Source organism: Buteo buteo, chromosome Z (assembly GCF_964188355.1).
Source record: "Buteo buteo chromosome Z, bButBut1.hap1.1, whole genome shotgun sequence".
In the NCBI taxonomy this organism is placed as follows: Eukaryota; Metazoa; Chordata; class Aves; order Accipitriformes; family Accipitridae; genus Buteo; species Buteo buteo.
Genome location: NC_134204.1, coordinates 58,386,637 through 58,401,174, shown reverse-complemented (window position 1 = coordinate 58,401,174; position 14,538 = coordinate 58,386,637). Strand labels below are relative to the sequence as shown.

General features: G+C 43.3%; 1 protein-coding gene and 1 pseudogene across 4 annotated transcripts in view; both read right to left on the bottom strand.

Annotated features, from left to right (window-relative positions):
* Positions 1-1,701: 1,701 nt before the first annotated feature.
* On the bottom strand, positions 1,702-3,219 carry LOC142026552 (uncharacterized; annotated as a pseudogene).
* A 6,397-nt stretch (positions 3,220-9,616) lies between these two features.
* LNPEP (leucyl and cystinyl aminopeptidase) overlaps positions 9,617-14,538 on the bottom strand; it is an 87,703-nt gene continuing 82,781 nt past the window's right edge. For all 4 annotated transcript variants that reach the window (XM_075020779.1, XM_075020778.1, XM_075020782.1 and 1 more), the window contains 3 exons: positions 14,211-14,351; positions 13,156-13,237; positions 9,617-12,194 (listed from right to left, as the gene is read on the bottom strand). In XM_075020779.1, coding sequence (XP_074876880.1) covers positions 12,063-12,194; positions 13,156-13,237; positions 14,211-14,351 — 355 coding nt within the window. In that variant the 3' untranslated portion in view covers positions 9,617-12,062. The remainder of the gene's footprint in view (positions 12,195-13,155; positions 13,238-14,210; positions 14,352-14,538) is intronic.

Genomic DNA, 14,538 nt, shown 5'->3' with positions numbered 1-14,538 from the left:
TGCATGGGAAGGACCCACATTGGAGAAGTTCTTGGAGGACTGTATCATGTGGGAGGGACCCCACGCTGGAGCAGGGGAAGAGTGTGATGAGTCCTGCCCCTGAAGAGGATGAAGTATCACAGACAATGTGTGATGAACTGACATATTCCTATTCCCCGTCCCCATACGCCACTGCGGGGAGGTAGGTAGAGAATGTGGGAGTGAAGCTGTGCCCAGGAAGAAGGGAGGGGTGGAGGGAAGGTGTTTTGAGATTTGGTTTTATTTCTCATTACCCTACTCTGGCTGACTGGCAATAAACTAAGTTAATTTTCCCAAGTTGAGTCTGTTTTGCCCGTGACAGTAATTGGTTAAGTGATCTTGACTAAAGTCAAGGATTTTTCAGCTTCTCATGCCCAGCCAGCAAGAAAGCTGGAGGGGCACAAGAAGGTGGCACAGGACACAGCCAGAGCACCTGACCCAAACTGGCCAACAGGGTATTCCATACCATGGGATGTCCCATTTAGTATAGGAATTGGGAAGTGGGGGTGGGGTATCGCCACTCGGGGACTAACTGGGTGTCGGTCGGTAGGTGGTGAGCAATTGCACTGTGCATCATTTGTACATTTCAATCCTCTTATTACTACTGTTCTTATTTTATTAGTGTTATCATTATCATTACTAGTTTCTTCTTTTCTGTTCTATTAAACCATTCTTATCTCAACCCCCGAGTTTTACTTCTTTTCCCGATTTTCTTCCCCATCCCACTGGTTGGGGGGAGGGAGTGAGAGAGTGGCTGCGTGGTGCTTAGTTGCTGGCTGGGGTTAAATTTTGACAAACAGCTTTGATGGGCACCTGGAGTCCAGCCAGGGTCAACCCACCACAGGGAGAATGCTTATATCCTTGTGTGTATCAGGTGAAAGTAAGTTGCCAACCTTCCCAAGTGAATGCAAAGCAATCTTGGTTCTCTGTTTGCAGGGGAATCATAAAAAACTTATCATCTTTAACATCCACTGTTGCCATAATTGGGTGGGCTCGTTTCTGGATTGTAGTTATAAGCTCAGCAATAGGAGGTACCACAGATGTTAATGGACTGGCATTTCCATTAAGTCAGTGATAATCTATAGTCAATGTCCACTTGCCATTAGGTTTTCGTACTGGCCACACTGGGGAGTTAAAAGGAGAGTGGGTTGGAATCACGATACTTTGTCCCTTTAAGTCCTCTGATACAGGCGCTATTCCCTCTCTGGCCCCCAAGGGTATCGGGTAAGGCTGAGCATTTGTAAACTTCGAAGGGGGAAGTAGAGGCGCAGCTTGTAGCAGCCGAACATCTATGGTGGGAGAGCCAAATGGCCGCTGCCTCCCTTTATTATCAATCCACGTCTTCCCCTTTAAAACATCAAGTCCCAAGAGGTTAAGAGGAAATTCCCCCACAACTATCCCACTCTAGTGGCACTGTCTTATCCTGGCAACCGCAGGCTGACCATTACTAATGCCTGTGGTTGAACATTGCCGAATGCATCTGCCACAAACAGCGGCTGTTTGGAGGGTGTAATTGCACAGTTAGCAGTGTCTTTGGTTTTGACAGCTGAAATTTGAGCTCCAGTATCTACCAAAAATGTGACTGGGACTTGTTTTGGTCCCACAATGCCCAGCTGTTTTCAGTGAGCTGTCTGATATATATCCAGCCTTCCCCAAACTGCTCACCATTGAAGGGTGAAGGTTCTAGTTTCCCACCGTTTTTTGGGGGGCATTTGGCCCTGATAAATCAATCAAGGACAGTGTGCTGGGAATAGTATTCACAAAATCCACCTCTCCATTTGCTGGTTTATCGGACCACCCTGCTACCAACTTTTCTAATTTGTCTCTTGGCAGCCTGTCCATTAAGTCACGTGGGAGCCCCTTCTGCTGCCCCTTTGACCACAGTCTATTATGTTTGTTTGGGATGCCTCTCCCTCAGAGCAGTTTCGCAAGGCGTGTTCTCTTATCACTCCCAGGGCGCAGAACTATTTTTACCTCCACTCGCCTCAAACCCCTGGAGTCTGTTTTGGTGGCAGAAAGGTTAACGGAACCGTACTTGTGCCCATAATTAATCAATTCCTGGGCCACTTCTCCCCAAGTCCACACTTTCTTGTCATCTGAGGGTCAGTGGTGCTGATCAGGTGTAAGTCCTTCTAAAGCAGCTGCGACTCTTTCGCCCTGGGGCATCACCTGTATCCTTCCTTGTAACTGTATAGTAATCGGCTTCAAAGAATCAGAGAGTCCCCTTATAAGGGGAGTAATTTGCTCGGGATCCACGGACATCATCATTGAGGACTCCTGCCTGGGCTCCAATTTTCAATCATATATCATCTGCAGACAAGCTGCCTTCTGCACAGTCTCTACTGTGTGATCAACAGTCCCCATAATCGTGAGGGGGTCCCCAATCTCCAAGGGGTTCAAACTCCCCGCCCAATAGGCTGCCCATTGGGTTAAAGACCGGGGGGCACGGTGATTCCCAGTAGTTAAAAACACTCCTGATCCCCAGTACCCTCCCACCTTCTTTTCACTTAACAAAATCTGGTCCCCCCCAGACAATGATACTCTCCACACATACTCCATTTCTGATTCCTTAGGCATTTGGCCAAATTCCTTTTTTAGTTTTGCCAACTGAGTGGTGGTAAAGGGGACTTCTTTAGTTGTAATCTGGGGGAACTGGTCCTGCTCATCATTGTAAATATACTCAGTTTTGACCAAGTGTCGCAGTGAAGGCAGTTCCAACTTTTCTACTCTCTCTTTTGCTGCCTGCAGGTCATTAAAGGGGTAGCTAATTTCTAATCTGGGGGGAGTTTCCACAAGGACAGTATCCACAAGGCGACGGTCCTTAAAAGCAGTCTGCAAATGTTTCACTTGGCTCTTTTCTGTTTCAAGTTGTTCTTTTAATTCCACCACTTGTCCCTGAAGGGACCGGGTGAGGTTTTGGAGGGATTCAATAGTTTGAGATTCTGCCATGAGGCGGCAATCCCCAGCCTCTACTGCTGTGGTCAAACTAGCACTGAGAAAGGCACAAATGATAGCTCTTCCTTTTCCTGACCGCACTCTAGCATCTTTCTGTAAAGCAACCATCCGATCAACAACGGTCTGCAGATTATGCCGATTTCCCTGTGCCCAGTCTACCCCGGGCACAGAGGGCTGCGCTTTACGTTTTCCTAAGAAATCAAACAAAACTTCTTTCCCCAAAGGAGTAATTTCATTATCATTCATCTTGTACAAAGCGGGGAAGTGGTCATCTCAGGGAAGCAGCATGTAAACATTTAAATATCACACAAACCCGCCCCCTTACGTTCCTGAGAGGTCTCACATATTTAAGAAACAGTATGAAGTGGGGAAGCGGTCATCTCAGGAAGGCAGCATGTAAATCGTTAAACACAACATAAGCTCGTTCCCCTTACATTCCTGAGAGATCTCATGTAATTGGAAAACAGTGTGGTGCTCTCGTCTCAAGGGATCCTGTCCATGATGCCAATTTAATGTCCCAATCCAATATTAGGGAGGTTTTGATATGATCCCAAGAGCTAGATTAAGACACAAACAAGGTCAAATGCCATACACCCAAAATAGCCTTTATTATGAAAAGTAGAAAATAGAAGCAATAGGATAGATTAGAATAAAAAGGCAGAAATCAAGCAAGCATTCGGGATAGAGTTACAAGAATAGTCACCACCATGGATCCGCGGCGTCTTGTTGGTCCTCAGTCTTCAATTCTTTGGTGGTGGGTGCATGTTCCTTGAGTCTTTGGTAGTAGAGTGCACACAGAGCTTTTGATGGTACCATTTTTATACAGTCCAAGTTCCAAAGTCTCCGCCCAGTTCCAAGAAACTTCATACATATGCATGGTGGATGTGATGCAAGGCAAGGGTAGGTGTGGTCTCATTCTGCGCAGGCTCGGTGTGTCCTGTGTGGTCACAGGGGAGACAATTGTGGGGTGTATCAGACAATTTTGGGGTTGTGATGATGGTACGCTCACTGAGGTCATTGCCCTAGTATCCTTGCACATGCAAAGATAGCGGTTTGCGGGCACCAAAACCAGAGGATGCATGGGAATTCATTCCTACCTCTGCAGGCAGGTAGCAGGGAGTAAAACTGTTGCTGTGGGTTTTAGTCTAGCCTCTGCAGGGCTGGAAACCTTGCAGCAAAGCTTGCACCTGTTTTACCAAGAAAAGTTTAAGGCAAAAATGTCTGTCCGTTTAAGACAAAATGCCTAGCCATCACAGGATCCCAAGAGCTAACTATATTGGAAGCTGAAGTGAGTCTAACTGGGAACGAGTGGCATAAACACCCCATTGTGACTGGCCCAGAGGCCCTGTGCATCCTTGGCATAGACTATCTCAGGAGAGGGTATCTTAAGGACCTAAAGGGTTACCGGTGGGCCTTTGTATAGCTGCATTGGAAACGGAGGAAACTGAACAGCTGTCCGCCTTGCCTGGCCTCTCTGAGGACCCTTCCGTTGTAGGGTTGCTGAGGGTTGAAGAACAACAGGTGCCAATTGCTACCACAACAGTGCACCAGTGGCAATATCACACCAACTGAGACTCCCTGATTCCCATCCATAAGCTGATTTGCCAATTGGAGAGCCAAGGATTGATCAGCAAGACTTGCCAAACCTTTAATAGTCCCACATGGGCAGTGTGGAAATCTAATGGGGAGTGGACACTAACAGTAGACTATTGTGGCCTGAATGAAGTCATGCCACCACTGAGCGCTGCTGTGCCAGATATGTTAGAACATCAATGCAAGCTGGAATCAAAGGCAGCCAAGTGGCACGCCACAATTGACACTGCTAATGCATTTTTCTCCCTTCCTTTGGCAGTGGAGTGCAGGCCACATTTTGCTTTCACTTGGAGGGGCATCCAGTACACCTGGAATCAGCTGCCCCAGGGGTGGAAACATAGCTCCACCATTTACCATGTACTGATCCAGGCTGCAGTAGAACAGGGTGAAGCTCTGGAACACCTGCAATACATTGATGACATCATCGTATGGGGCAACACGGCAGAAGAAGTTTTTGAGAAAGGGAAGAAAATAATCTAAATCCTTTTGAAGGATGGTTTTGCCATAAAACAAAGTAAGGTCAAGGGACCTGCACAGAAGATCCAGTTCTTAGGAATAAAATGGCAAGATGGATGTCATCAGATCCCCATGGATGTGATCAACAAAATAGCAGCTATGTCTCCACCGACTAATAAAAAGGAAACACAGGCTTTCTTAGGTGTTGTGGGCTTTTGGAGAATGCATATTCCAAATTACAGTCAAATTGTAAGTCTTCTCTATCAAGTTACCTGGAAGAAGAATGATTTTAAATGGGGTCCTGAACAACAACAAGCTTTTGAACAAATTAAGTGGGAGATTGTTCACGCAGTAGTCCTTGGGCCAGTCTGGGCAGGACAAGATGTTAAAAATGTGCTCTATACTGCAACTGGGGAGAATGGCCTTACATGGAGCCTTTGGCAGAAAGCACCTGGGGAGACCCGAGGCCGACCCCTGGGGTTTTGGAGTTGGGCATACGGAGGATCCTCCAAGGCCCGGTATACTACAACTGAAAAAGAGATATTGGCAGCATATGAAGGAGTTTGAGCTGCCTCAGAAATGGCTGGTACTGAAACACAGCTCCTCTTAGTACCCCCACTGCCAGTGCTGGGCTGGATGTTCAAAGGGTCTCCTCTACGCATCATGCAACTGATGCCACCTGGAGTAAGTGGGCTGCACTGATCATACAACAAGCTTGTATAGGAAACCCCAATCACCCAGGCAATTTGGAATTGATCACAGACTGGCCAGCATGCAAAGATTTTGGAATGTCACCAGAGGAGGAGGTGATGCATGCTGAAGAGACCCCACTGCATAATAAACTGTCAGAAAATGAGAGACAATATGCCCTGTTCACTGATAGGTCCTATCACACTGCGGGAAAGCATTGGAGGTGGAAGGCTGCTGTATGGAGTCCTACATGACTAGTCGCAGAAACCACTGAAGGAGAAGGTGAAACAAGTCAATTTGCAGAAGTGAAAGCCATCCAGCTAGCGTTAGACACTGCTGAGAGAGAAGTGTCCAGTGCTCTACCTCTATACTGACTCATGGATGGTGGCAAATGTCCCACGGGGGTGGTTTCAGCAATGGAAGAAGAGCAACTGGCAGCACAGAGGTAAACCCATTTGGGCTGCCGCACTGTGGCAAGATGTTGCTGTTTGGCTGGAGAAGCTAGTAGTAAAAGTACATTATGTAGATGCTCATGTACCCAAGAATCAGGCCACGGAAAAAGATCAAAACGATCAGCAGGTAGGTCAGGCCACCAAGACTGAAGTGTCTCAGGTGGATCTGGACTGGCAACATAAGGGTGAGCTATTTATAGCTTGGTAGGTCCACAATAGCTCAGGTCATCGGGGAAGAGATGCAACATATAGATGGGCTCGTGGTCGAGGGGTGGACTTGACCACGGACATAATTGTGCAGGTTATCCATGAATGTGAAACGTGCTGCAATTAAGCAAGCCAAGCAGCTAAAACCCCTGTGGTATGGAGGGCAATGGCTGAAATATATATATATATGGGGAGGCCTGGCAGATTGACTATATCACACTCTCACAAACCCACCAAGGCAAGTGCCATGTGCTTACAATGGTGGAAACAACCACCGGATGGCTGGAAATATACCCTGGAAATATGCCACTGCCCAGCATGGCCTTGAAGAACAGTTTTATGGCAACACGGCAGCCCAGAAAGAATTGAGTCGGACAATGGGACTCACTTCCAAAACAACCTTATAGATACCTGGGCCAAAGACCATGGCACTGACTGGTTATATCACATCCTCTATCACACACTGGCCTCTGGAAAAATCAAATACAATGGACTGCTAAAAACTACACTGAGAGCAACAAGGGGTGGGACTTTCAAACATTGGGATATATATTTAGCAAAAGCCATCTGGTTAGTTAATACTAGAGGATCGGCCAATCGGGCTGGCCCTGCCCAGCCAAGACTTCCACATACTGTAGAAGGACATGAAGTTCCTGTAGTGCGCATGAAGAGTATTTTAGGGAAGACAGTCTGGGTTAGTCCAGCCTCAGGCACAGACAAACCCATCCAAGGGATTGCTTTTTCTCAAGGACCTAGGTGCACTTGGTGGGTGATGCAGAAGGATGGGGAATTTCGAAGTGTACCTCAGGGAGATTTGATTTTGGGAGAGAATAGCCAGTGAATTAGGCTGTATGATGTTAACTGCTAAATAACCTGCCACTGTATGTCATTACATCTATAGTGGCTATATACCATATCAAGGGTAAGAAGTACCTGAACGACTGAAGGATGGACTTTGAAATTGAGCCAAGTGCAACAGTGATGGAACTTGAACTGGTGCCCAGCGATTTCCTCGAGATCGACATCTTCAACCCACAGACCATGGGCGTGGGTTGCACCAAGTAAACCAGCTGCAAGCTCCAGAGGCAGCATGCAACAATCCAATAACACACACCATTTATCCTACCCTGAAGGACTGTTACAACAGATGGAGCCCCGAAGTCATGGATTAAATAAAATTGATGGACACATTAGAGGGATGACCCATAGACTAAGGGAATGCTATTTGTGTGTGGGGGTGTACATATACGTGTGTGTGTGTATATAGATATATATATTTATGTATATGTCAAAGACAAGGAAAGTGGTGGTGATTAATTGGAAAATGTAGGATCTGGGCATGATGTAGATGGTATAAAATAAGGCGTGGATAATGTCTTCTGTTCAGTTGGGACAGAGTTAATTTTCACAGGAACCTGCGAGGGGCACAGGCAGGACAGCTGACTTGAACTAGCCAAGGGGCTATTCCATACCATGTGACATCATGCTCAGTATATAAATGGGGAGCAGGCTGGGGAGAGCTTTCTGCTCTCAGTTGAGGAAGTGGCGGAACGCCGTGTTCCAGGTGGTGAGCAGTTGCACTGTGCATCACTTGTTCTGTGTATTCTTTTATTAGCACCATTGTTGTTGTTGTAACTTCTCTTTTTGTGTTGTCCCAGTAAACTGTCCTTATCCCAACCCACGAGGTACCATGTTTTTTTTCTTTTCTCCTTTCTGATTCTCCTCCCCATCCTGCTGCAGGGGGGCAGGGAGGAATGAGCGAGCAACTGCATGGTCCTTTGTTACCGGCTGGGCTGAAACCATGACAGCAGCCCATTCACAGCCCCACCAACACTGGGGCTCTATGCTTGCTCTAGCACTTAATCCTATCCCACACCATGACCATAAACCTAGCCAGAGCTCACCTTCAAAATGGACACCTGCCAGCTAGGACTCACACAGAACGGGCCAGGACTGAAAGCTTTTGACAGCCCTTACCTTCCCTTGGCAGCCTCTTTGCTGCCTCATTAACACTGGAGCTCGGTGGTTGCTCTACCCTCTGACCCTCACCTACACCTCAGCCTCACCCAGAGCCCAGCTCCAAACCAGACACCCACCACTTAGGGGTCCGAACAGAAGTAGCCAGGCCTGAAAGGTGTTGGTGGCCCTACCTTCCCTTGATAGCCCCTTCACAGTCAAACAAACACCAGAGCTCTGTGTTTGCTCTTGCATGTAACCATCGCCTACACCATGATTACAACCCTATGCAGAGAACAGATCCATCACAAACTCTGCCAGCAATGGCTCCCTGGAAAAAGTGGCCAGGTCTGAAAGCTTTGGCAGCCCTCACCTTCCTTTGGCAGCTGCTTCACAGCCCCACAAATACTGGGGCTGTGTGCTGTGTCTTGCACCTATGGCTAATTCTTACCCTTGCCCTAACCCATAACAGACGCCAGTTCCAAGAGCTCCAGGTCTTAAAGATTTTGACTGCTCTCACACTCCTTTGGCTGTTCCTTCACAGCCTCACAAACACTGGGATTCTGCTCTTTGTCCTGCACCTATGGCTAAGCTTTACCCTTGCATTAACCCTAACGAGAACCCAGGTATAATGGGACACCCCACGCTCTATGGCTTTTAGGCAAAAGTGCCCAGGACTGAAAGCTTTTGGCAGCCCTCACCTTACCTTGGCAGCTTTTTTGCAGCCCCCCCTAACACTGGGGCTCTGCTCTTTGTCTTCCACCTAAACCCTAACCCTTTTCCTGACCCTCACCTTATCCTAAGGCCATGTTCATAACAAAGCCTTGCCAGCAATTGCTCCCAGGAAAAAATGGCCAGTACTGAAAGCTTTGGCAGCCCACCCATGCCTTTGGCAGCCCCCCCCATGCCTTTGGCAGCCCCTTTGCAGCCCCACAAACAAAGGGGCTCTGCTTTTTGTCCTGCACCTATGTCTAAGCCTCACCCTCACCCTAACCCTAGCCAGACCCCAGGTCCAACAGGGATGCTGCCAGCTATGGCTCCCAAGAAAAAGTGCCCAGGACTGAAAGCTTTTGTGAGCCCTCACCTTCCCTTGGCAGCCTTTTCACAGCACCCCTAGCACTGGGCTATATACTTTGTCTGGCACTGAACCCTAACCCTTTTCCTGACCCTCACCCTACCCTAAGCCCATGTCCAAAACGGAGCCTTGTCAGCAATGGCTCTCTGTCCTGTACCATTTGAATCTTCATCACTTTCCAATATACTCAGAAAGGGAGGAGTACATTTAAGCATTTTTCATGGAAGGACTCCAGCACAATTTTTAATACGGTTGGTGACTCCAAGGCAGAAAAATTATTTTAAAACCTCTACAACTGATACACCGAAAGTATGCATATCCAACAAATAGGAAAATGAAAAAATTATTCAGTAATCCCTCCACAACATCCCCAGCTTCCCAGATTTTCTTGGTATAGTTTGCTGTCTAAAGCTCAGCTCCATGCTACCTCCTCATATCCATCATTAAAGCATTTGAATAAAAACAGTAATTTTTTAAAATTCCACAGCAGGAGTCAGGAGGAAGATGGGATCTTCTTCCACATTTTCCATTTTAAATTTTATATGCCTTAATACTGCAGTCAGTCATAAGGTAAAACACATGTGAGAGGATAGAAGGGAGAGAAGAGTGAAAGTTTGCTACTGACTTCTCATTTCATATGAAGAAGTGACTAGAAAGAAAAAGAGATGACATACATATATACACACACACACAAATATGCAAAGACGGAACTACTATTTCTGTAGAGATTCCAAAGATTTAAAATAAAGGAGGAAATGAAGCTGTAACACATGGCAGTACAAAAATTCCAAGAACATACTTAATTACAATTCTAATTCCATAACTTATAAGGAAGTATGATTTATTTCCAATGCTCATACTGCCAGTTCCTTCTTCAGTGCATGTAAAAATTATTCATTTCTGGGCCTTTTGGGCAAAAAAGTGTTTGCCCACTCTTAAGGTCTAACATTCTTTCTGATAATTTCAAGATTAAAAATAATATCTGCAATTCTAATGTGAGCTGGAAAATGAGGATTTTCTTTTCCAGGAGTTTTGACATATACTCTGAAAAGATGGGAAAGTATGGCATGGTTTAAACAATCATAGCTTACAATTTTTGCTAACCAAATAAACAGCCAATGCTGCAGTTTCATATATTAAAGCATTCAGTTTGAATTACTCTGCGACACATTTTTAAGTCCATTATTTTAACTCTAATTCAAACTATCATCTTCTTCAGAATTTACTGTAGCTGTAATTAAATTAGTTTAATTAAAATAGTATAATTTTTAATTGTTAGTGCTTTCATCATAGTTTATAACTGATCACATAATTGGATGATGATAAGACAACAACAGGTCTGAATCTGCTTGCAAGAATTACACAAAAGGTGCATCAGCAGTGAAATAAATAGAACAGATCTCCAGTTAAAAAAGTATGTTTGCTCTTGCATGTGTTGTATATATAAGCTATACCTCAACAATGGCGTTTTTCACTGCTTTTGAAAGAGATGCAATAGGTATTTTGCCTTTCTAGTGTAGCACATTAGGGTTTTAGATCCTTTTCTTTAAAAGACTTTGAAGATTTGTCTCACAAGATTTTTCACAACTGTAGAAGAATAAATCATTAAAATCTAAATGAGAAGCTTTCCTAAAGCTAATGTCATAAAAAGCGAGCAATGTTCAGAAATTATACAGTGATGTGCAAGTTATCAGGCAAGGAAAAACCAGAAGTTTACCCAAATGAAGTGGCTGACACATCTATTAATTGCAGACCCTCTGCAACAAGTGGTGAAATTAAAAATCAGTAGTTAAAAGGGCACAAATCAGTAGTCAGTCAACAGATGAACCAACCTGGAAAAATGCAATTTTGTGCAGCTGCTCAGAGATCAATACAGCAAAATCAGTTAAAGTTCAATGTTTAATGATGAGATTCTCAAAAATGTCTAATAAATTTAGAGTAAAAGTTTCAAGGTGTCTCTGGAAATCCCATCTCTAAAACAATTGGGTTTACTATCTGCTTTTTCTTTACCATACTACTACCCAGCCACTTTATATGTTAAAGTGTATACTATTAGCATGAGATATTATTCTTATTTTTTTTGTGTAAAACCTAAATACTGTGAAAATAAAAAAATCCAAACTTAAATCAAATTGGAACTGTATCTATTTTGCCTCATACTGGTGTACTTCATAAAATCTGCTACTACTCATCTATCTGAAGTATGATATTGTTTCACAACAGCTTCCATATCTATAAATGTGGAAACCACCTACAGTTTTGCATGAAAAAGTCTACTGCTCAATAAGCAGTCTGCAGAAAAGTAACAGTGCGGGGTAACTCTTTCTGATCCTAACTGCCAATATTAACCCACTGCTAAGAAACTACAACACAACTCCAAATGAAAGGGCATATGTTTCAAATATAAAATTATATTTAATAATTTGTGCAGATGTTTGATCTATAGATGAAAACAGTTTCAGAATAAATACTTACATCTTGCTCATAAATGCTCCAAGGAAAATAAAAATTTATCTGAGACATGCCCTGAGCTATCTAGACTCCTTTATAGTGCAAACAATGTTGCAGTGATGCCTGGTTTTACCCTGGCTTTTGCAAAAGAAACAAAGCAACTGCCCACAGAGCTCCTAAATGTCTGACACACCATGGCATTATGCACACTACAGGATTTCTTGTAGCTTTGCTAAGTTCCTCTCCATCCACTGGATATTGAGCTGAATTGTGTCAATTGCCTCTTTTACACAACGCAGTTGAGAACTCTCCTCTGATTTTGACTCAAAAAATGACTTCACCTGCATAGCAAGAGAAGAGAAAGAAAAATAAAATTTTAATTAAAATCAACACTGGCCACACAAATAGGTTCAGAAGCAAAGGCTACACATATATGGCAGGAAATCCATTCCTGAGAATCATTTGTGTCTATGCAGTAAGCAAACCTCTCAAAGGAGTTCCCAAAATGCAAGGAAAGCATTTTTCATGGGAACTGCAGCAATAACTCATTTGGTTTCAGTAAATTATTTCACCAATAAACAGATATTCACTTATCAAATTCATCAGAGAGCACTCAAGCTTCTGGAAAAGGAGTCTCATTCTGTGACAAAGAACAGATTGTTGCAAGCAACCCTCTTCAGCACACCCACTCATCATTATAATTGTCAATGTTAACACTTACAATACTATAGATCAAACCATAAACAACCCTCTCTACCAAATTATCCCAATGAAAACATTACACCAAACCATAAACCATTCTTGACACATTAACTTCAAGGTCTTGTTAGGGAAGACAACAGATTTCTAATGGCTATTAACCAGTTCTTAACTGATACTCAACCTCCACAATAGCTCCTTGGGATTGTTGACAGGAAAAATAACATAAAGCAATTTTTATGGCACTCCAACACATTCCAGAGATGCAGAAAGCAAAGCTTGTTTACAAAATCTAGACTAAAATTCTACCTAGACCAAATCATTATTTTGGGGAGACGGTGTGTCCAGTGAACAGGAAAACAAAACAGTATAAACAGATAGCTGGGTTCAACTCCATATCCAACTCTGCCACAGACTCAGTATGTAATCTTCAACATGTTTATGTATATATTTGCCATGTATGAAATAGGGAAAGTAATACATGTACATCCTTGCAAAAGGGCCTCCAGGACAGAAATAACACGTGTTTTGCTTATTCCTTAGTTAAATGAAAACAGCATTGGCACTAGAAAATATCCCTTTCTGGTAGATTAAGCCACCAACCTCAAGTAGATGTGCCTTTGTTGCAAACTGAGAAGTTGACGAACTAATGATATTCTGGATAGTATATGAGCCTAGGTGAAACCTGAAATACAAACAAAGAAGTTATTTTTAACTAGAAGCCACTTTAAGATGCAGGTTCAGTATATGTACACATTTCTACTTTTTTGCTTCAGTAGTTGGAAATCATTAAAAGCACTTGAATTTGAATTTACAAACCTCATTTTTCAGAAGAGATACAAGGTCTTAGAAGTCCAAGCATCTAGTTCCTTAATCCCTCTAAGAATTGAACTTCAGCACAAAAGACATGGAAAATTTTCACACTTCTATCACAGCTCAACTAGTAAAGAATTGAGGACACCACACACTGAATACCAAGACCTGTGTTTGTGGTATGTATTCCAAAACTCTACAGTAATTAAATTTGCAACCAGATTTCATTTCAAGCAAAGTAATTTTTTAATATTGGTTATTAAGAGCCTGCTAGAGCAGAAATTTTCATCCAGAAGAAGCTTTTTTAGCAATGTGAAACTGTTCCAAATCAAAACGTGGATTTAGAAATACAGTTTTCCACATACTGTTAGCTTTTTGAAGACTTGCAGGCCAGCTTTTCTGCTGGGTAGCCTTCAAAGACAGTTAAGGAGAACACATATTTGTAAAGCACGTGGGATTTTTTTGTTGTTTGGTTTGGGGATTGCTGTAAAAAGGCAAAAAAAAATCCTAAATGAATTCCCTGGGTATGCTTTTGAATGCATTTGATCCACATAAATATCCTGCATCTGCACCAATCATCTTAGAGACAGCATCCTTTTAACAGAAATTCAAATCATGATTTTTTAGAATGAGGCTATAGGAGGCTCCAAAGTCCTATCAACTATTGGCAAGACTTCAAAGTTTATGTTGCAAGTTATTTTTGTAAAATCAGATTTAAAACAGGCTTTACAATTTTAATACAAATCTTCTTATATGAATCCAACTATTTATCTCGTGCTTGAAAGAAACAAACAGGTGCTTTTGCCACTGTGAGTGTGATGTTTCAGCTACATCAAAAGACATACTTTCGTGTAAGCTTTTCCCAGTTCTCTTTGACAAAGTCCCAGGCCAGCAGATATCCAGGCAAACTCTGACTAACGGTTGCTATGATATGAGAAAGCTCCTGTGCCCTGATGACTTCTCCTTCAAGGCAGTTCTGCATTAACCTAAAAGACAAAGCATATGAAAAGGGACATGAGAAAACATCTATTCATATCTTCACATGAGTCTCCTGAGACTCCTGAATTAGATGGAAAAGATTATATAATAGATCAAACAACAAGCAACTTCTGGCATCTGGAACACACTGACACTCCATTTTGTAACCACTGTACTTATTTAGCTTTAGTTTCC